Here is a 22,940-nt window from a genome sequence, read left to right on the forward strand (position 1 = left end):
GTCAGTCCCAGACTTCTTTTTTAAGATGCTAATTGAAATTACTTTTGGAAAATATTCTTCTTTAAGTGCTTTTTTAAAGCATATCAAACTTGCCAGTTTTCTTGTGACATCACTGAAAAATTGTTTAAACTGATTAACTTGGTAACAGTTTGCAAAATAAAACGGCATTTAAATGATCAAGCTTTATAATGTAAACCCTAAATCTGTAAATAGGTAATTATAAATGCTCCTGACTGATTTTATGTCAAAATATATTTATTTCAAATTGAAGCTATAAAAGGATAAGTCACAGAAAACTTAATTTTATTTCTCTTATTTTGTAGATGTCCATGACGATATTGAAAATGAATTCCTTATTTTCACCAGATATATGAGAAGATCCATTTTAAACAGTCTAAATATTTTTTCTCACGTCGGACCAGCATGGCAGGATTCAAGCGAGGGTATGATGGGAAGATTGCTGGATTATATGATCTGGATAAAACCTTGGGTCGAGGTCATTTTGCAGTGGTTAAACTTGCCAGGCATGTCTTTACAGGTGAAAAAGTGGCAGTAAAAGTTATTGACAAGACAAAATTGGACACACTAGCCACTGGCCATCTTTTCCAAGAGGTGAGATGCATGAAGCTCGTGCAGCACCCCAACATCGTGCGCCTTTACGAAGTGATTGACACCCAGACCAAACTTTATCTTATCCTGGAACTCGGGGATGGAGGAGACATGTTCGATTACATAATGAAGCATGAGGAGGGACTCAATGAAGACTTGGCCAAGAAGTACTTTGCTCAGATAGTTCACGCCATATCTTATTGCCATAAACTCCATGTGGTTCACAGAGACTTAAAACCTGAGAATGTGGTCTTCTTTGAAAAGCAAGGTCTTGTAAAGCTGACAGACTTTGGTTTCAGCAACAAATTTCAACCAGGGAAGAAGCTCACTACGAGCTGTGGCTCTCTCGCATATTCTGCCCCAGAAATTCTGCTTGGTGACGAGTACGATGCACCCGCAGTAGGTAGGTACCTTTCAGTATTTGCTGTCTTGAATTCTACTGGCTGAAGTGTAGTTGGTCAAATCAGTTGTTTATGTGAAAATAATTTCTAAGAGAATTTCTGTTAAATGGATCTTAGTAAACAGATTGGGTTTCATGACTTCTGTGTTTCACTAAAGCTGTCTGAGTTTATTTTACCTTATAGCTAGCTAATGTCTAAAGTATATTTGTTAGCACAAAAGAAAAAGAGTGAGTTACCTTTTAATGTAACCTCTCATCAGCCTGTTTTGTTTTCTTTTTAGGGTCTAGGTGCTTTTCCTATCTTTTTAGATACTTCTAGTTATTTCCTTCCTGTGAATACATTTAAACAGTCATGAGACCCGTATTAGAAAGGCACTGGGAATATGACAGTGTATAGCGTGAAGAATTCTGGCATTGGGATCATTTATTGTGACCTTGAGCAGTGAACTTGACCTCTCTGCTTCATTCATCATCCAAAGAATAGATCAGATATGGGTATTGAGTGTTATCTTGTTTACTTTTCACAGTGACCCCTGTGGTGGTTACTGTCTATCTTCCTGTATAGGATAGAAAGTTGATAACAGAGTGCCTGCTGTGTGGTGAATTCCAAAAGAGTGGCAGCTCTTGGCATTCTACCCGCCTGCTCCCTTCACTCCAACACTTCCTCACGCTCTTACTCGTCATGAGTTACTCCGTTGTGACAGAGTGTTTATTGCTTTTCAGCTTGTGTCAATTTTGTCCCCTTGGAATCAGATTTGTTGTGAAGGTCATTTAGGAATTTATTTTCAGTTTTTAAGGATTTGTTAATCTGAAGGTGTGGTCAGCTTTTAAAATTTTAGGTTTAATCTTAGAAAAATAATCCTAATATTACATGCATATGGTATCAAACTTCATAGATAATGAGCCTTTCATTTGCATTCTGATTATTTAAAATTCAGGTTATAGAAGATTAAAGGTACACATTGAAGAGTGCTGATCTTACGCTGAATACTCTGTGCACCAAGGCACTGTTTTTCATGTTAGACTATGTGTTCTGGAAAAGAAAGGGTTAATAAGTGGTTTCTACCCACTACAGATAACCAGGCTTCACTGAAGGCTTTCATTAGAATATTTGAGGCAGACAGTTTTTGATTAGTGGAGACTAATATGCAGATGAGGAAACATCAGTGTGTCAACGTGAAAAGGATATTCAGCCTCACTAATAATCAGGGAAAGGCAAATTAAAACTACAGTAAGACACTGTTTCTTACTTTTCGTATTGAGCAAAGCTAAAGGCAGACAAAACCAAATGTGGGTAAGACTATAGAACGTGAAGAACTCTTGCACTTCGTAGATGACAGTTTGTCGGTAACTAGTAGAGTTAAGTAGACATCCTGAGACCCAGTGGTTCTGCTTCCTGTGTATGCACCGTAGAGAAGCTCTCATATATGCTGGAGATTTTCAAAGAGTGTTTTTAGCAGTATTGACTGTTCATCAGCAGGAGAATAAATTGTTCATTATTCATATGGTGAAACTACAGCTTAGTGAAAATTAATGAATTATGTCAACATGGCTGGAGTTTCACAAATTTGTTTAAGTGAGAAAATGAGTAAAGAGTACATACAGTATTAGAACATTTATACAAAAGTTTAAAACATACAAAGCAGTATGAAACATTGTTTAGGGCTGCAGTACATGCAGTGAAGTATGATGAACGTGAGAGATCAAGGTAGTTAACTTCTGAGGTGCAGGCCTGTCTACAGGATTTCAACTGTATTGGTGATGCTTATTTCTGAAGTTGGGCAGTGAATGCGCAGGTGTTCATTGTAATGTTCTTTTTTCCCTCCTCTTAAACATTGCATCATAGAACTTTAAATAAGCTTTTAAAAACGAAAAGAAAATTGTCTGAAAGGATAATCACCAGTCTGATAAATGGTTAACTTATGTTGGTAAAGTGGAATTGGGTAGAGTTCATTTTCATTATCTGTATTTATTTCCATACACTTTGTGTAATTGTGTGATTGAAATTACCATAGAATTGCTTTGGAAAACAAATGGAAAGTTGCATTTCTGTTAATGTAGTATAGTTTATTATGCCAAAATCAATCACTGATTTTTCACAGATACTTAGCAAAATTAGTTGAGGATAAAGATTAGAATCTGTCACGTAATTATCAGATATTGTTAAGTAAAACAACTTTGGTTCAATTTTATAAGTTTTTTAAGAGTACACTGATCCTCAACATTGAAAATTAGTTCAGAAATTGTATTTTATTATATTCAAAGATTCAAATTTGATTTTATTTAACTGCACTTTTCTTTCTGTATCATTACTTTTTCTTTCACTTTTTATTCTTTCTAGGACCTTTGAGTTTCCCTTCTGATTTCCTTTTTAGTGTCTTGAAAGCTTTTTTCCTTTATTGTCCTGATTGCTAATGAATAAGTCTGACTGTGTGTTGTCTTCTCCCACAGTCTCTGGTAACATCTCAGGAATTTCACTCTGCAGTCATTGTTCATCGCTAAACTTTACTGCTTTGTTTCTTGTTGAGATTTTTTTGTTTTTTAAAAATTCAAAATGGATACATTTATTTTTCTTTTTAGCTATTTGGTTTTAACTTCTAATTTTAGTATGTTACAGTCAAATATGCCTGATTGGTTTCTGCTTTGGAGAATATTTTTAGATTTTCCATGTGGTTTAGTACATAGTAATTTTTGGTTACGCTTCCCTGTGTGATAGAAATATTTGTATTTTTGGTACATATAAAGTTTTTATACATAATTGAGATTGTTAATTATGTATTTTGTTCCTTTGTGCCATGTTTTTATTCTTATCTGTTATTTTTTGAGAGAATTATGCTAGTCCCTTACTCAAATCTGTCAGTTTTGTATTTAATCAGTTTTTGCTTGTACCTGTTATTTTCATGCTGTGTTAGGTACATAAAAGTCTATATAATTTATTTTACATGATGGGTTATCACTTTTAGCAGTATGAAACTGTGCTTATTTGCTTATTGCTTTAAATCCCATTTGTCATTTTGTTTCAGGTTTATCTTAAACAGTATATAGCTTTATTAGGTGTCCATAATCCATAAGACTTTTAATAGGTGAATTTAGTCCATTCACATTTGTTTTTTTACTGGAATATTTGGACTTATTTGTGCTATTTTGTATTTTTCATTTGCCTTATTATTTCATTATTACCTTTTGCCATATTTTGTTGGCGTATTCAAGTTTTCTTTGCTCTTCCTTTAGTGGTTTGCAAGATGTGCAATCTGTTTCTCTGTATTAGTGCCTACTCTTAATGTCTAGAGTTAATATTTGTTTCATTCCCTCTACCATACAAAAAACTATAGTTTGCTTTCACTTTCCTTTATTTGCTTTTATTTTATAAAAAAATTTTACTTTTGAACTTAATTTTACTAGTTTTTTGGTTTACCACTGATTTGCCTCCCTTCTGTCTTAGATTACTTTTGTTTTGTTTTTAATTCTTTAGAGAAGATTTGTGAAAAGTTTCCCAAGTCTTTGTCTGAAAGTATCATCACATTTGAATGGTACTTTGGCTGGGTATAGAAGTACATATTGAGAATTGTTTTCTTTCCAACTTTAAAGATACTTTCCAGTCATCTTTTGCTTCATATGCTACGGGGGCAAAGTCTCATGTGAGATTAATTTTATTTTCATTGTTGGGCTGTACTTTTCGTGTAATCTGTGGTGCATAGTTTCACTTCTAGAAATGCCATATTCAGTGGTTTTTCTTGGGTGTTCTGTTTGATGCACTTGGTTCATGTCTCATGCTGCGCTCACGTTTGCTTGGTGCTTGGGGATTGTTAGTTGTGTGTTTAACTTTTTAATTTCTTTTTGGAGATTCTCTTAAACGTGTCATTACTCAGTCGTGTCCGACTCTTTGTGACCCCATGGACTATAGGCTATGAGGCTCCTCCGTCCATGGGATTTTCCAGACAAGAGTACTGGAGAGGTTGCCGTTTCCTTCTCCAGGGGATCTTCCCGACCCAGGGATCAAACCCAGGTCTCCTGCATTGCAGGCAGATGCTTTACCCTCTATGCCAAAGGGCAAATACACATACCAATGAGATTCTCTAGTAGTCTGCAAATGCAGTGTCTGAGTAACCTCCAGTTGATGTGGGGGAGGAGCAGAGGGTGGCCTGGTATCTGGTCTTAGTATTTGACAGACTGTCAGACCACCTCTGCCCCTGTGCCCACAGTCACCACCCTGACCTGGAACAAATACCTGCTTGTTCATGCTCAGTGAGTTGCAGAGTGAGAGAACTGGGTTCATTCTTTTTTAAAATTTTTTTGGTGGATTCATTCTTGTAGTGATTGTCTTCAGTGCAAGTCTTTCCTATTTCCAGACTGTCTTCTGGAAAGGGCCGACACAGATGCTTCTATCAGCTGATTCCTCTTTTAGTCTGATCCTGTGTGCCATCTACCTTTGCTGTCATATCTAGAGATTTGTGGGGAGAAAGAGAGCTGGATCATACTCAGTGAGCTGTTGATTCCAGTGCCTCTGTTGACTTTCAAGAATGTGAACTAAGTTGACTTCACCGAGTTAGAAGGGAAAAGGAAAAAAATGGGATTACTCAGGCAAGAATACTGGAGTGGGTTGACATTTCCTCCTCCAGGGGATCTTCCCGACCCACGGATTGAATCTGCTTCTCCTGCATTGGCAGGGGGATTCTTTACCACTGAGCCACCAGGAGAAGACTTTACTCTGCTTTAAAAAGCAAAACTATACTATAGGTTTCTTCAAATATAGAAACTCTAAAATGAAAAAAACTGTTTCTCAGATCATGCACAGAACTTTTCAGTTGTAAAACCCTGACATTGTTTATATCTTTCTACTTCACTACATTTTTTAAGTTTAGTTTCAAGTTGAAATGAACTAGATTTGATACCGAAAACTTTATCATCTCACTTGAGATTCAGAGGCTTCCAGGGAAGTTAGTTTTGGAACTGAAAACCTCTATATTAGGTGCTTCCTAGTTTATAGACAAACAGTTTCAAGGATGAAATATTAGATCTCTTCATTAGTTTATTATTTGCTAAATTAATATGCAGGAGAAGTCATTGAAAGCTAAATTACGTAAGACGTGGGACCGTGTTAGTACGGTGCACAGGTTTGGACTTAGAAGTCAGTGCGGATGAGCTTTGGGGATGTAAACAGAAGGTCTGTATACACTGTCCACAATTTGCAGTATTCAATAGAGATTATTCATGTGTGCAGTTACAAGAAGGTAGGCAGAAAACTAGAGTTCTTTTTATAAATCTGTGTTTTGTCCCACATTAAAATCTTACTCTCAGTAAACTAGGAATAGAGGGGAACATTCTCAGCTTCATAAAAAACATCTTCAAAAATCTACAGCTAACATACTTAATGATGAATGACTGAATGCTTTCATCTTTATGCTTTCCAAGTTTAGAAACAAGACAAGGATGTTCACTCACCACACTTATGGGGCATAGTACTAAAAGGCACACAGAGTGGAAAGGAAGAAATAAAACCCACCTCAATCTGCAGAGGACATGATTTTCTGCATTGAAAATCTCGAGATGTGTATTTACAGAAAAATTCGTAGGAATGATAAGTGAATTCAGCAGGATCACATGATACAAGATCAACACACAAAAACCAGTTACATTTCTCTATATTAACAAACATCTGGAGCCTGAAATTAAAAATGGTATATTTACAGTCCTGTGAAAGAAAATGTATGTATCTAAGAAAACACATATAACAAAATAATTCATGCTGAAAAATGCAAAATGCTAATGAAGGAAATTTAAGAAGTCTTAAATGAATGGAGAGACGAATCATGTTCATGGATTGGAAAACCAGGTAGTACAGAGGTCACTCTTGCTAATTGATCCATGGGTTTAATCCAGTTCCTGCCAAAAGGCCTGCAGAGTTTTTGAGGACATAGACAGCATTATTCTAAAACTTGGGTGGAAAGGCCATGGACCCAAAGTAGCTAAAACAATATGAGAAAGAAGAGCTGGAGAGGAGTCGCTATTATACCACTCTGGAAAATAGTTTGGCAGTTTCTTATAAAACTAAATATATACTTCCCATACAGCTCTGCAGTTGCACTCCTGGGAGTTTATTTTCACATGAAAATCTGTATGTGGTTGTTCATAGGAATTTTATTTGTAATAGCCCCAAACTGGAAACAGGTCACATGTCCTTCAGTGAGTGAAGTTGTGGTGCATCCTTGCCCTGAAATGCTATGCAGCAATAAAAAGGAACAAACGATTCATTTAACAGCCTGAATGGATCTTAAGAAAATTATGCTGAGTGAAAAAATGCCAATCTCAAAAACTCACATACCGCACAATTCCCATTTATATAACTCTTGAACTAAAATTAAAGAGATGGAGAACAGACTGGCAGTTGCCAAGGCTGGAGATGATAGTGAGTGATGTAGTTACACAGGGATAGCATGAAGGAGCCTTGGGTGGTGGAGCACTTCTGTAGCTGGTGGCATTCAGTGCATCTGTGCCTGGGATGAAACTGCATGGACGCTGCACACGCTGAGTGCATGTAAAGCAGGGAAACCCGAATAAGCTCTGTGGAGTACACCAGTCAGCTTCCTAGTTGTGGTGGTGTGCTATAGTCACGTAAGCTGTTGCCACGGAGAAAATTGGGTGAAGAGTACATGGGACCTCTCTGTGCTTTTTTTGTGTGTGTGGCGGGGGGAGCAACTCTTGTGAATCTATAATTATTTCAAAATAAAAAGTTAAAAAATACTTACTATTCTTTGCCTAAGGTGAAAGTGAAGTTGCTCAGTCGTGTCCAACTCTTTGCAACCCCGTGGACTGTAGCCTACCAGGCTCCTCCGTCCCTGGGATTTTCTAGGCAAGAGTACTGGAGTGGGGTGCCATTGCCTTCTCTAGGGGATCTTCCCAACCCAGGGATCGAACCCAGGTCTCCTGCATTGTAGTCATTATGGTCTGAGAGTGAAGGTCGCCATGGCAGAAACACACTGCATTTTTTCATTGCTAACAAATTATTTTTATATTGTATTTTAAAAAATAAAATGAATTGTAAAACCAGATAATCAGCCAAAAATTATCCTGTATCCACTGAGGCCAGAGCATTGAACCTTCACCATGTTGAAAATATGTACTTGCATTTATTTTGGAGAAGTGGTTCTTAGGTCTTTCTGACTCAGTAATGCCTTAACATCCGAGGAAGTCTATGGACACATCTTAGAATTGTGTTCTTTTTAATTATTCTTTTCTTTGTCCTGACTTACTGCATGTGAAGAACATCTCAAAATCCAGTGTGAATTTAAAAATGACTGTCTGATCTCCCTGAAAAGAATTACCTTGTGTTGTCAAAAAGTAGATCAGTAAAACATAAATTCAGACATTCTTGACTGTTAATTTATATGCTAATTATATCTTGTATAATATTTGGGAAATCTTGGTGTATTTAAGCCCAGAGCTATAGTTAAGCTGGAGGCCACATATAATGTGCTTACAGCAGTCATTCCTCAGTCTCTTCTAGTCCTGTGAGAAAGTATCTCTACACGCTCTTAACCATGGAAGAGTCTGTCAGAGGGCTTAGGAAATGGGAGCCACCAAAAGACCTGTGATTCTAGCATTATATGTATAAAACATTTAAATATTCTCTGACATTTTTTAAAGGATTCCTCCTTCCTATACAGATAGTGCAACCTAACCTAAACTTTGTGACGGAACTTTGAAGTAATCCAAAAAGGTGTGCACAGATGAGAGGTTTCTCCCATAGGTTTCCATCAGTCTGCCATTATAGCGTATACCGTGAATGCCTTGCTTTTATTTCATACTTGTTACAGAAAAGCCGTTATGTACTCGCTGAACGCCCTTGCCAGGCTGCACCAAATCTGTGTACAGTTTCAGTTTTCTCAGTTGTCACTCATTAGAGACAGATGTCTGTAATGTTTCAGTATTTTCCGACTTGAACCTTTTCTTCCCGGTCAGAATCTGGCTAAATTTTATATTATTTATTCTTATCCTGTTTGTCATTTGGACATAGGGTCTCGATGAGTGTAGGTTGGAAGACCTTAGGCATACGTCAGAGTTTTAGGCCCCAAACTCCGGAATTTGGGATTACCTATTTTTAAGGGGTGATTTATGCCTCTTCTGTGTGTAGGTAAGGAAGTTTGGTCCTTTTTAAAGTAGCACCTTATTTTACTCTAAAAAGGAGTCATAGAACCTACTTGTGTAAGTGTGCCCACCATGAGCTGCACTGGACCCTGGGGCTCAGGCCTAGTCACACGGGTAGCATCTGTTTGCTGAGAAGTGAAAATACACATCCGTAGAAATGTGGCACACGCCTTCCACAACCCAACTGTGAAACACAGGGTCACATGCTCTGAAAGGTACCTTTTTCAAAGTATAGTGCCATCACTTGTCATATAAAACCAAAAGAAAAAATGAAAATCCTTCCCTAAACTTTCTGAAGTTTCACATGCCTAGGAGAAATGAAAATTATTTCAGAAATCACAATTAAAAATTGATCTGGCATGAGCCCTTTGTAAGTAAAAGCACTTGATTTGGTATTAGTTCTGTCTTCACAGTGTGTTGGCTTTAAATGTGAATGTTGTTTAATTTGAGAAGGAGGTAGCAATGCCTTGAGTAAAATCTTTTGGGTTTTATAAATAAACTGTTATTGAATTTAATGTCTATAAGGAAGATTCTTGAGCAGGAAGTGTCAGGTGTGGTATAGTCTTATAGGTACCCTGTAGATGGGGTTTTTTAGGCTAACTCAACTGTTGATTTCTTAATGAAAGGTTTGAGAAACATGATAAAAATGATTTGCGTGTTTTTGATGTTTTCCTTATTGCCTTTTTAGCCATGGTGTATATTGTTCTTACTGTGTAATAAGGTCAGATCAAATGAAACAGATGACTGTTTTGAAAAGTATAACTTACTGTCGAGTGGTATGGTGAGATTTAAACTGGTGGTTCTTAACTCATCACTCACCAGTTTCACTGGGGGAGATTTAAAAAAGAAAAAAAAAAAAACAAACCTTACCTGGGCAACCCTGCTAGAGATTCTGATTCTGATAGTCCTTGAGTGAGGCCCCCCCACCAGAAGCTTTCATGAGATTCCGATAAGCATCCAGCCTTGCCTACCACTGATTGGAATCCATAGAATCAAATGTTTTCAGCCATTAGTGAAAAAATAGATTCCCAGTATTCTAATGTTCTTTTAGAGAATCAGTAAGAAAAAAAAATTATTTTTAACCTTTAGGTTCAAATGTGGATTCATTTTGATGTTGATAATGGAGCTTAGTTTCTCCCCTCCACCTCCCACCCCCCATTTTTAGGCACACTGTGCTCATTCAGTGAAAACCAAATTTCAGGTCCCTTTGAAAAGTTTTCTGATGCTTCTCCGCTTCCTGGAGCTTGAAGCTAAACACTCATCAGGGTCCCCTTGTCCTGAGGAACCCAGAGACTGTCCTGCCTGCTTCCCTTCCACAGCGGTCAGAAAGGTGCTTCACTGCATCGCTCAGAATCCATTTCTTCGTCCAGAAGATGTGCAGTACCTTTGCGATTTTCTCAGGGCTCTGCCGACTGTTAACTAGACAGGGGTTTCGTTTTGTTTTAGGTGAATCTGAGTGCACCTCTTACTCCCTGTAAAATCCTGTAGAAAGACAAAGGTGTGCAGAGCTGGTAATTGCAGGCCCTGTTCGAATAAAAGCCAGAAGTTTGCTCACCTACACTTGGTGTGTGTCTGTTGTCCGAGGAGGGCAGATTCGGGCTGGGGTGTGTCTCGCTCTCTGAGGAAGCAGGTGAGAGAATGCATTCCAGCAGCAGCTCTCCTTTTCCCTGTGCTGCTGCCCTTCTCAGACCCTGACAGTTCCGGGAGAGGCGGCCTCTGGGGCTGGGGCGAGGGCCCAAGAGCCGGGGTTGTCTGCAGCTCTAGGGGGAGCTGTAGGGAGGGGGCTTTCTTGGGTCTGCAGCCTGAGGCCGCTGTCTCGGGCACCCAGCGCCCAGGAGGAGCACAGTGCTTCTCAGTGCCTTTGAGAACAGGACTCAGTTACATCACTCTTCTGCTTGGAACATCTTAAAAGGCTTGCCATTTCACTCAGTCAAAACTGGCATCCTCACAGTGGCTGGCCTGGCCTTCGAGGTTGGTTCCCCCATTTCTTTCCTGACTTTCCTTCGCAGTTTTTCCTGTCATTGCTCAGCCGCTGGGCCTGCCGGTCACCCTCCTCCTGCTCCAGCCCTGCCCTCAGGCCTCATCTCCCTACCGCTTCCGCTCACTTACCCATCCCTCTGTGTTCGGGGGTTGGAGTAGTTCTGCCTTAGGGTTGTTGTAGGGATTAGGTGAATGGAGACCCTGGGGAGTCAGCCTTCAGCCATCAGCTCTAAGTGTCTGCACAGCCACCTCTGGAAGAGAAACAGGACACCTTGCATTTCTGCGGCGCTGCAGTGGCCTCCTTTTCTTACCTGGGGTGCTCTCTCCTCCTCTGGGCATGTGTCCTGGCAGAATTTCTGAAATGTTGGCTGCCTGGCGAAACTGGGAGGAAGGGCATGAGTGCATGTGCTTTCTCGCTCGTGTTTGTAGCTGTGAGTAACTTTCTGAATGTTAGGTTTGTGTTGAGGGCGTAGATTGGCTTCTGAAGAAAGGTGGGTGGGTTGGGGGTGGGTGGGTGGGTGTGTGTGTGTGGAGGGGGGGGTGTGTGTGTGTTAAGGTTAGGTTTTTTTTTTTAAAAAAACACTGAAGGTCCTGGTATTTACTTGATAACTGCTTAGTTTCTTGCAACTTCAGAAGAGTTGTTCAAAATATACAAAACAGTAACTATTTTAATACAGAAATACATATGAAAGGAGAAGGCAATGGCAACCCACTCTAGTACTCTTGCCTGGAAAATCCCATAGATGAAGGAGCCTGGTGGGCTGCAGTCCATGGGTTCGCTTCACTCTCACTTTTCACTTTCCTGCATTGGAGAAGGAAATGGCAACCCACTCCAGTGTTCTTGCCTGGAGAATCCCAGGGATGGGGGAGCCTCGTGGGCTGCCGTCTATGGGGTCGCACAGAGTCGGACACAACTGAAGTGATTTAGCAGCAGCAGCAGCACATATGAAAACTGAAGCCACTTGTCTTCACCACTTATCTTCACTTCAGGTGTGACACAGGAACCTTTGGGGTGTTGGAAATGTCAGATTTGGTTGTTTTTTATGCCATTTATTTGTGGAGAGAAATATACACCTGTTAAAGACTAGTTTGCAGAACAAAGAATCAGAATAATGTCAGTGATGCAGGAAGTTCGGAATCCTTTCAGTCAGAATGCACATTGTTGGACAGACTCGGAGCTCCAGATGCCCCCACAGAGTGACTGTCGTGTGTTTAAGAACTGTGAAGTATATGTATCTGCTTCCATCAGGGCTCTGGGCTTCATCCCTCTCCTGTGTGTCTCCTGAGGTGGGCCTGGTGGGACTCGTCAGCAACAGGCCCCCACTTTCTGGGGAAACCCTGCCCAACAGGTCCTGGAGCTGTCGTTACTCCCAGAGTGGTTGGGACATGCTTTCACAGTCACCTTAACACACAGCTGGCTTCTTCCAAGGGCTGTGACTTCTTTCAGTCTGATCCTCATGGTAGTGTTGACTTTGGTAGAGAAAGGTGGTTCAGTCGTGGGACAGGGCATCTGGAGCTAGGCCAGGTCATCAGTAGAGACTCCTGTGGAGTTGATGCTTTGATACAGCCATGATGCCAAGTCGTGTCCTTCACCGATTTTCATTTCTTAGTCCCATCATTCTGAGTAACCCATTTTCTATATAATCTGCTCTGTCTCTGGAAGACATTGGTGTGTCTTAAGTATTTTTATTGATTTATTAGCCTGACGGTGATTTAGTTAAAATTATACCCAGTATAAGGCACTGCCTAATTTAATATTTTAGAACTGTTTATGTATTTGGCTGCATCATGTCTTATTGCGGCATATGGGATCTTAGTTCCCCAACCAGGGATCACACCTGCCCCTGCCGCATTGGAAAGCAGATTCTCAGCCTCTGGGCCACCAGGGAAGTCCCCTGATTCAGAATTATTTTAAACCGTGAACCTAAGGAAAAACTGTGGGTCCCCAGCATTCGTGGCAACATCTGATGAGTAGGAAAATAAGACTGTGAAGTTAGATCCTCCTCACAAATGCACCCCAGTCCCCCTGGTGCCTGGGGTGCAGCCGGGCACAGAGTAGGCACTCTGGTTTGTTGGATAAAAACAAAGGCTTTTAAATGGCTTAAAAAAAAAAAGGTGATGAGATGCAGAGGACATGCATCCTGTTGGCCTTTTCCCTTCGGAATTGGGTGGCATGATGCCAAGCATAATCGCTCCAGATGGCGAGCTTGTCCCGCGTGCTCAGTAGTGAGGTCATGGAGAGAGGGAACTTGCGTCTGTTTCCATCTTGTCTGTCTATGTTCCATCCTCATCTCCTGGTAAACATGACGAGCTCTTCCTGTTTGTTGAATAAACATTGCAGAGATAAGGAATGAACATTTACCGTCTTCTAAACTTTACAAAGTTTAGTTGTGGTTGCCCTCCCTGACTCCTCCTGATCTCTTTGGTCACATCATACCTCCTTTTTCTCACCTTCTGTTTGGTTATTTAATGAGTCCTAGACTCACCACGAGTCTGATGAGAGCTGTGGGGCTTCTTTGGGAGAAATGCGGAGGTGCAGTTTCTGAGGTGTTTTATGAATCATCATGAAGCCCTTTTTAAAATCTGACCTTGGAGCCGCATAAAAAGCGGGCCCACAGCCTTCTGAGAGAAAGGATGAGCACAAGCACGACTGCAGTAAACCTCGGGGCATAAAACACAGGTGCAGAGTCGGGGCCTTGTTTCTTGTGCGTAACTCTTAAGAGTTCTCATTTTCCTTATAGAGTTTTCAGTTTCCTAGCTATGACTTGGGAAGATGGTAATGGAAAATTGGAGGTAAAGTTTTAAAAGGGCTACTTCCAAAAGGAGTGTCATGTCATTTGAGGGAGCACTGTTCTGTTTTTAAAAGCTAAAATAGATTTAATTTGTTGGTTATTGGGTATGTTTGATATGATTTTTTTTTAAAGATTTTTTTGATGTGGACCATTTTCAAAGTATTTATTGGATTTGTTACAATAGTGCTTCTGTTTTATGATTTGGTTTTTTGGCCCTGAGTCATGTGGGATCTTAGCTCGCTGGCAGGGATTAAACCTGCACCCCCTGCATTGGAAGGTGAACTCTTAACCACTGGACTGCCAGGGAAGTCCCATGATTTTTAGAAAAAGTAAAAAAAAAAAACCCACATACTCATTTTTGTGTTGTAACAGTTCTTGTGTATTAACTCTTCACCAACATTTGGAGGTTCTTGTTACAGTGTAAGAGAACGTGGATCGGGAGCTCCAGTAGATGCAGGGAAGCCCCTCAGATGGTGTGACCCTCTGTTCCAGGGTGTGGAGCCCAGTTTTGTACTCATTTCTAGAAGGCAGAAACTGATTTAACAAATCCTTAATAGGCTAATGTACACACATACCAGTAGATTGATATATCAGACATTAAATATCAGTTCACTGTAAGCTTACATTCTCGCATCAGAGTAGTTTTATTTTCTTAACCTTACCTGTTTTTCAGAGTTTTAAAAAGGATGTTATACCTAAGGTACTCTTATAGTGTATTAAAAGTTGATTGGGCTTAACCTTTTCAGGAACTTTTGTGATCCATTGAAACTTTGGAGGTCATAGGATTCTTGTTTGAGTCGCTGCCTCAGCTCTAGAAGGAGCTCTTTCCAATCTGGAATTTTAGTTCACCTATTCCTCTTGTTTCCAAGGCTTCAAAAGCATGATTCTGCAAGTTACCATTTTGTTTCTAGTTGTTAGAGCAGGGCCATCCGTCTGCTGTAGCCCATTCTGCTCTGCCTGGAAGCAGAAGATTCCCGGAGGTTTTAGATTAGTCCGAATTTTTTCCTCAATCATGAGAGTTTGTGGGTGGGGCACAGTGCCATCTGTCCCGCGGACAGTTGTATTATCAAGTTGTCAGTAAACAGCTTGATGAATTCTTGGATTTGCCATCTAGCTTCAGTAGTGAAATCATCAGTCAGCAGAGGCAAGAATAGAAAAGAGCTTGTGTTCTGTGACTTCCTAACCTTTGGCTCTTTGAGCTGCTCTCGGGAGTAAAGGGAGCAGCTTTTCATATGGTGAGGAGGCTTTCTCAAGTTGTTCTTGTGTTGTTTTAGGTAGGATAAGTGAACTTCAGAATCCTTAGCCATCTGTGTTTTGTACCAGTTAGGGAACTACTTACTGATCACTTTCTTTAGATGAATTCTTGAGTTGTCCCAAACACAAGCAAGCACCAGAAAGCAAGCAGATAAAGGCTGGTGGGATGTTGACATGGGCTGTCCTCGGCCATGTGTAAAGCTCATGTATTTTGTTTACAGTTGTCATTTTCAGAGTCTCACTCATATCCTTATTTATTAGTCAATTTTACATAACATTCTAGGAAAGATCAATAAATTTGTTTTTCTAACCTTCAGCTCATAGGTAACACAGGGACTTCCTAGAGGCCAGCACACTGATAGCAGCAAGAGTTGAGGGAAGAATCATGAAATTGTAATCAACAACTCTTAATTTTGTCCCTTTGTTTGTTGTCTAGAGTCCAGGCTTTTATCTGGGCTTGTGGGTACTTTGGAGGTAGAGTGAGATACGTGGAAGCATTCTAGAATGGGAATCCTAGATGGAGGGTAAGGTGGAGCCATCTTTTATAAGCCAGATGTTTATTATTTTCTCTGTAAATGAATGAACAGAGATGAACTGTGGCAAGACCCAGGACACACAGGGCAGCAGAGCCTTGTCTCCGGGAAATTCATGACCAACCTATAAGGTCTTGTGCATTTCACTGCCCAGCACAGCGCCGGGCGTGTACGTGCTGAACACACACATCGGTTTCTGCTGGCGGCCCTGTAGAGTAAGGACTGATGCTGGTGATTAAGTGATGCAGAAAAAAAGAAGAGGCCCTACTGATTTAAAATTCTTCCATTATCAGAAGGCATCATAGGAAGAATTATTTAGTAAGTCGTACGGGAGTAATTAAATATTTCGAGAAGAAGGGATGATAGATCCCTACCTGTGTCATATGTCACAGTAAATTCCAGGTGAATTCAGGATTTGTATATGAAGAATTAAGCTCCCCTAGAGTTGAATATTCATAAGATCTTGGCATTTCTAAACAGGAATCATAAGAAATTGGTGATAGATTTGATTACTTTATGGTGCATATATGTTTAAAATAAAGTTATAATGGGAACAAACAGGGGAAATAATTTGTAATATAGATAACTATTCTTACTATAGAATGACCTCTTAAGAAATCATTGAGAAAACTCTCAAGACAAATGCAAAGATTTGCTTTACAAGTCATAAGAATAGCCAATGAAGAAGGAAAAGGTTAACCTTAAAGTAATTAGAATATTCGGTACTTAGTGTAAAGGGACAGCAATGAAGACTATGTGGGGGACTCCCCTGGTGTCCAGTGGTTAAGACTGTACCTTCCAGTGAAGGGGGATGTGGGTTTGATCCCTGGTCAAGGAGCGAAGAGCCCACATGCCTCACGGCCAAAAACCCAAAACAGAAACAGTATTGTAACAAATGTAATAAAGACTTAAACATAAAGACTATATGGTATAAAAAAAAGGATTATGTGAGTCAGTGGAATTGAATAAAGAATCTGTAAATGAACACACACATATTGTTTGATAGTTTCTGATAAAACGAACGTACAGCCCAGCAAGCCCACTCCTAGGTGCTTACCCAAGGCAAATGAAAATTTAAGTCTGCACCAGTGCCTGTACACACGTGTTTTTAGTGACTCTATTCATAACTATCTCAAGCTTAAATAAGCTGTGGAACACCTGTGCAAAGGGATACCACTCAGCAGGAAGAAATGATGGATTATTGGCACGCGCAGCAACGTGGACAGATCTCAGATGCATCGGTGAAGGAAGCCAGACTGCAGACAGCACACACTGCATGAGTCCATTTATAGGCAGGACTTTTGGGACAGAACACAGACCTGCTGTTGCCAGGGGCTGGGCGGGGAGGAGGAGTTGTCTGCAGGGTGGCACGGGGAACTCTCGAGAGTGCTGCTCTGGATCTCTGTGTGTCTGCTGTGATGGTGGCTCCGTGACCGCGTATGGTAGAGCTTGCAGAGGTGCACATTAACAGTGGTGAACTCTAGTTGTGTCAGTTTTACGTTGGAGAAATTGGGGGGAAATAACCAGGACAGCGCAAATTAAAACAAATCTGTTACATCTTTAGCCTATCTATTAATAATAGGCTAATATGAAAGATTGTGGTATTGGGAAGTGGAGGCTTGCCTCAGGCTGCCAATAAAATCTTACTGTCATTAAACACATATCTCAAAATCTGAAGAAAGTAAATGTTAACTTTTAAAAACAGGAAATATGTGGTTATATTTGGGAGAGCTTCTTAGGTAAAGTTTTAACGTGAAGGAATCTAACAGTTATAATTCTGTGTAGGACCAACCAGATTGTACGTTTATTGTAATCCCTAGAAAGATATATTGATTTTTTTTTAATGTAGGAAAGTATCCTGTGTATGTTTTTAAACAACATGGCTCCTGGTGGTTTCGTCACTGAGTTGTGTCCGACTCTCTCTGACCCCATGGACTGTAACCCACCAGGGTCCTCTGTCATGGGATTTCCCAGGCAAGAATACTGGAGCGGGTTGCCATTCCCTTCTCCAGGGGATTTTTCTGACCCAGGGATTGAACCCGAGTCTTTTGCACTGCAGGCAGTTTCTTTACCGGCCAGGCCACCAGGGAATTAATTCCATGCATTTTAAAACCACATGGCTAGTTTAGGCTTTATGCATAGAGAACTAACCAAAACGCACATTTCAAAAACTCATATTTTGAATTTTTGAACCTTTTTTTATATAGAGCAAGTACGCTTTGTTAAAGTTTCTCTTTATCCTCAAATGAGGATGTTAAAATCTCTTGACATGTTTAACATTTTAGGGAGTCTAGAGAAATGCTGTGTTCCGTTAAAGGACATGCCTCATTTGACTTTGTGCCTCTGCACCCAAAAAGCTGACTTTGCTGCATTTTCAAAGAGAATTACAAAAGTCAGCATATGCAGGTGATTTTTATTAACTGGTATTTTAATGGCTTATATATTTGTCTCATGTTAGAACACCTCAGTCTTACACAAAAGGCTCAGTGTTTTTAAAATCAGTTTAAGAAAACATGAAAATGTTCCACTAGCTATTAAACTAAAGCATCAAGTTAGTGGAGACTTCACATTTATTCTTTCGTCTGCATAACTGGTATTGTTTGAGATGACATTTTTAGGTTTGGTACTGAACTTGGGACACTTTTTACTTTCTAGATCAGAGTCAAATTGTGACATCACTTCGCGTTTGTCATAATCCTGTAAAATCACTTCTTAAAATGAAATCAGAGTCCCCGAAGTGTCCGTGATGTGGCAGTGATCCCCATACCCTCTCCTTGAAGAGCACCCATGTTGACATTTGGAGAAGGATGTCCTCTTAGGCATGTTGCCATCCTCTTGAGCTTTGTTAGTAGACGCAGAAAATATTTATCATATGAACCTTTTAAACGTTGTGGCTAGTATTGAAATTGGACAAAAGTTAGAGATTTTTCTCATAAACTTGTAAAAGGAAGTTTTTAGGTTTCACAGGCTTTTTGTTCTGAGATCTGATTTTGGAAAGGTATGAGTTTGTAACTGACTGTTGCTTCTCCAAAGTATATAGAAACCAGTGCTTCGAGGGAGGAGATTTCTAGGACCCTGGAGTATCCACACTGACTCTGGGAGTGTCCGCAAGCTGGATGACGGGGGGTCTGGCTTCAGGTCACCTTCCCCTTGAGAACTCTCAGGTTTGTCCGGAAGCAGGGAAATGGAGCCGGAGGGTGACCCAGCCTGCAGCACTGCTCTGACCCCTTCCCAGGCTTCACGAGACCCCAACCCGCTTCCTAGACACCGGAGCACCAAGACACCACCAGGAAGACAGTTACCCAGAGCGTCTCTGGACCACAGCTTCGCCCTGGTTCTTTTCATCACATTCTGTAAGACTCTCAGGGGTGTTTGTGAAACTTCACTGCGTTTAATATTTGAATTTTCTTAATCCTTGAAGGAAATTATTTGTGCTGAAAATTAAAAGCAATGTAATTCCCATTATTGCTATTCATGCAGTGGGGAGGTTGGTCTATGAAGCCCTTAAGGGAGCCCTGCAGAACCGAATGTCCCCACACCACAGGTTCACTGTGAGCCGGTGGCTCAGTGAATAGGGAATGCGTCCTAGACGTTTTTCAAATTACCTTCTACATTCCTATAAAGAGGTTTCTGCTTGTTCATTTAAAATATGTACGCATCAGAATAGTCTGTTAAACACAGCTAATTTAGATTTACTTTTTAAAACAAGTAATAAATGAATGGTCTTCTAAGGTAATTCAGATAATACAGAAGTATATTTAAGAAAAAGTGTAAAATCCCTTTTGCTTTCTCCTGCCGGTTCCACTGGGGCCTCCCAGTTTGCTCAGTAGTAAAGAATCCTCCTGCCGATGCAGGAGATGCTGGAGATGTGGGTCTGCTGGATCGGGAAGAGCCTTTGGAGGAAGAAATGGTAACCCACTCCAGTGTTCTTGCTGGGAAATCCCGTGGACAGAGGAGCCTGGAGGGCTACACTCTTGGGGTTCGCAGTGAGTCAGACACGACTGGGAGACTGACCCACACACTAGCCCCACTGCTGTGTCTAGAGGCAACCATTCATGATCCTTGCAGACTCTGCAGTGATACATGTAGCACTGTTTGCCCAGACATCCTCTCAGAAAGTACCAGATAGGTAGTGGTGTCTGCATTTTGAAGAAGAGAAAACCAAGATGTAAGGAAGCTGGGTCACTTGGCTAAGAATACATAACTAATTCGACGGCCAGGGTAGAATTTGGACCTGGGTCTCTGATGCTGTAGCCCAGGCATGCTCTTTTCCTTGGGCAACCCTGAAAGGAATCACACAACTATTATGTTCTGGCCTGGCTTATCTTTCCTTCCTCATCTGTGAAGTCACTTCCCAACTGGTATCAAAATTAGACTTGTAAAGTGACTTAGGAAAGAATGCTGAGTTGGAAGAGTATCTGCTGCTTGTCTGGTTTGGATCTGGATGAACGTGTGTAGTCGTATAGCATGTGCTTCAAAGCCTTTGGCTCCTTGAACTTTTCCCGGTTTTCTCTTGACCTGAAAAAACAAGTTTGCATAAGGCCTTAAACAGCTGACACTGCATCTTGTCCTCATTGGCCCCCCACCTCCTGGCCCCGCTCTCTCAGAGCCTTGCTTAGTCTCCTTGCCCTCTCGCTAGCCACTGACTGCCCCTGTACCTCAAACTTTTGCTTCGGCTGCCTTCTGGGGGCCCATCCAAACAGTGTTTGTAGAAGTCCTGCTGTGTCTTTAGTTTCTCGTTGACTCCATTCAGCAGACTTCATTGAGCAGACACCGCCTGGGTGCAGGGGACGAACTCTACACTAAGGAGCGTAAGCAGTGGAAGAAGACAGCCTGGGTAGTTACAGCTCGCAGTGGTGATGCTGAAATCGCCAGGCGGCCTGTGTCGCCGGATTGGAGGGCAGTGAGTGTCAGCGGTAGGAGCCTTTGCTTCTGAGTACATGCTGGAACTGGCAGTATCTGCCTCACGTGGAGGTCTTCCCTGGTGGCTCACACGGTTAAGAAACCACCTGCAATGCAGGAAACCTGCATTCAGTTCCTGGGTTGGGGAGATTTCCTGGAGAAGGGAACGGCTCCCCACTTGAGTATGCTTGCCTGGAGAATTCCATGGACAGAGGAGCCTGGCGGGCCACAATCCATGGAGTTGCAAAGAGTCGGACAGGACTGGGCGACTCACACGGAAGTCAGAGGACCCACAGAGTGTAGGGTCTAGGATGTCTCCAGAGTTTTGATTGGGTAGACGGAGCTGCTGTTGTCCAGGTTAGAATACAAGTGAGCACGAATAGGTTTGGGTGAAAGGTGATAAGCTTGGTTTGGGCAGCATTGCTTTTTGAAGTCCCCAGGGGACGTTTAGGTGGATTCAGGTCTGGGAAAGAAGTTTTTTCAAGTAGATGTGAGATGATGAGATTCATTCTCACTCTTTCAAGAAAAGAAATGATTCTTTGTTAAATTATGAAATTTGACAGGACTTCCCTAGCGGTCCTGTGGCTAAGACCCTGCACTCCCAGTGCAGGGGCCTGGGCTCGAATCTCAGTCAAGGAGCTAGATTCCACATGTCACGACTAAGACCTGCTGCAGCCGAGTAAAGATCTAAAAATCGTACTAAAACTTGGCTTCCAACTGGAGTGTTGATAAAATCCGGAGTGGCGGAGCTATCATAAAGCATAGACGTATCCACGTTCTGCTTTCCTCTCCTGCCTCACTCCTCAAGGTGTTAGTTCAAATTACCCTACAGTTTTCTACTTTTAGAATGGCCTTTAGTTATGTCCCTTAGATCCAGCCACTGATCTTGTTCAGAACAAGAAAAAATCCTTAAAAAGTAGAGCTCTAGGTGATTTTGAATGCAGATGAGTAGCTCTTACTGTGTAGATAGGAATTCACATCAGTGGACTGTAGGGATTAGGCTTCTGCATCTCATTCAAGAACAGAGGCCCTCGGTTGTGTTACAGAACTCCTGGGAGCTGCACACTTGTGTAACAGTACTTGCTGTTCTGAGAAAGCATTCCCTTTAACATCACTACTGGGTCATGTGTCCGTTCCTAGTGACCGTAGTGGGAACTGCAAAGTGATTGCCTAAGTCCTGCCGGTGGTAAGTGGTGCTATGAAAGGTGCGGGTCCCTCCCTCACCTGTAGCGGTTTTAGAACATTCTATTCTTGTCGATTGTTTCCTGAGTCATGACTCATGGCTACTGATAAAAGAAAGCCAGAGGGAAAACATAGAGGGTTCTACCTAAAGCCTGCCTCCTGGTCGTCCCATTTTTGTTACTGTCTAATCCCTGTCCGTTTTTCTGCTGTCTAGATGATTCACTTCAAAAATGATTTTTCAGAAACCTTTCAGTAGTTGTGACATCTTCGCTTCTGCACCCTTTGGCGGGTACTTTTCTCAGTGTAGCCATACTTTGATTGTTTTGTGTTCATTTTGTTCTTTGGTTAGCCTGCCTGAGCGAACTTGGTAACACAGACTCCACTTCCAGCCCTAGAAACAGTGTGATTCCGTTGTATTAGGATGGACTGACCTACTGAGTGCTGGCAGATGAGACTTGAGTGCTCATTTTTGTCATCTTGTTTCCAGCTACCTTGGGAGCCAGTAAGGGCCCCAGTAGTTTCCCCCCTTTATACTGTCTTTAAAATTTTTTTGTCTATGTGTTTCTCTGCACTGGGTCTTGGTTGCACCCCGCGAGATCTGTGACCTTCACTGTGACACGCGAACTCTCAGCTGGCGGCGTGTGGTCCACTTCCTTGACCTAGGGATCAAACCCAAGCCCCTGGTGTTGGGAGTGCAGAGTCTTAGCCACTGCCAGGGAAGTCCCTCCATACTTTATACTAAAAAGACTTCGTTATCTTTCCATCCCTTCGCCTTCCATGAGCTGAAAGATTTTTTTTTTAAACCACAGGAACTGTATTTGTGAAGTGATACTTTCTTTTTCTATTATTAACCAAGGGTCTATAGTTGGGTATGAAATAAAACCATGTTTCGGATAGTAGTATCAAAATTAAGTTTGATTTTTGAGAGAATTGTTATTTGTGTCCCTGTGGACCTTTAATATGAATAGACAGTTCTGTTAACCTTTTTTCTTTTTTAATGAAAATAAAGTCTGTGTTCTATACTCTCTTACTTTCCCCACTTATCTCACTCCCTCAGTTGCAGACTTGGTGAATTCCTTTTGGTCCTGGGATCTCAAGCTGTGACTGTGATCTATACCTTGGGAGTTTGTAGTTATATTAGCA

General features: G+C 41.2%; 1 protein-coding gene across 20 annotated transcripts in view; it reads left to right on the forward strand.

Annotated features, from left to right (window-relative positions):
* The window catches only part of SNRK (SNF related kinase), an 83,328-nt gene that overhangs the window by 16,629 nt on the left and 43,759 nt on the right, over positions 1-22,940 (forward strand). For 19 of the 20 annotated variants that reach the window (XM_061396129.1, XM_061396136.1, XM_061396130.1 and 16 more), the window contains 2 exons: positions 324-443; positions 539-1,012. In XM_061396129.1, coding sequence (XP_061252113.1) covers positions 324-443; positions 539-1,012 — 594 coding nt within the window. Of the gene's footprint in view, positions 1-323; positions 1,013-22,940 lie in introns of all 20 variants that reach the window. The other variant, XM_061396149.1, reaches the window with a different exon arrangement.

The sequence above is a fragment of the Bos javanicus genome, chromosome 22 (genome assembly GCF_032452875.1).
Source record: "Bos javanicus breed banteng chromosome 22, ARS-OSU_banteng_1.0, whole genome shotgun sequence".
Classification (NCBI taxonomy): domain Eukaryota; kingdom Metazoa; phylum Chordata; class Mammalia; order Artiodactyla; family Bovidae; genus Bos; species Bos javanicus.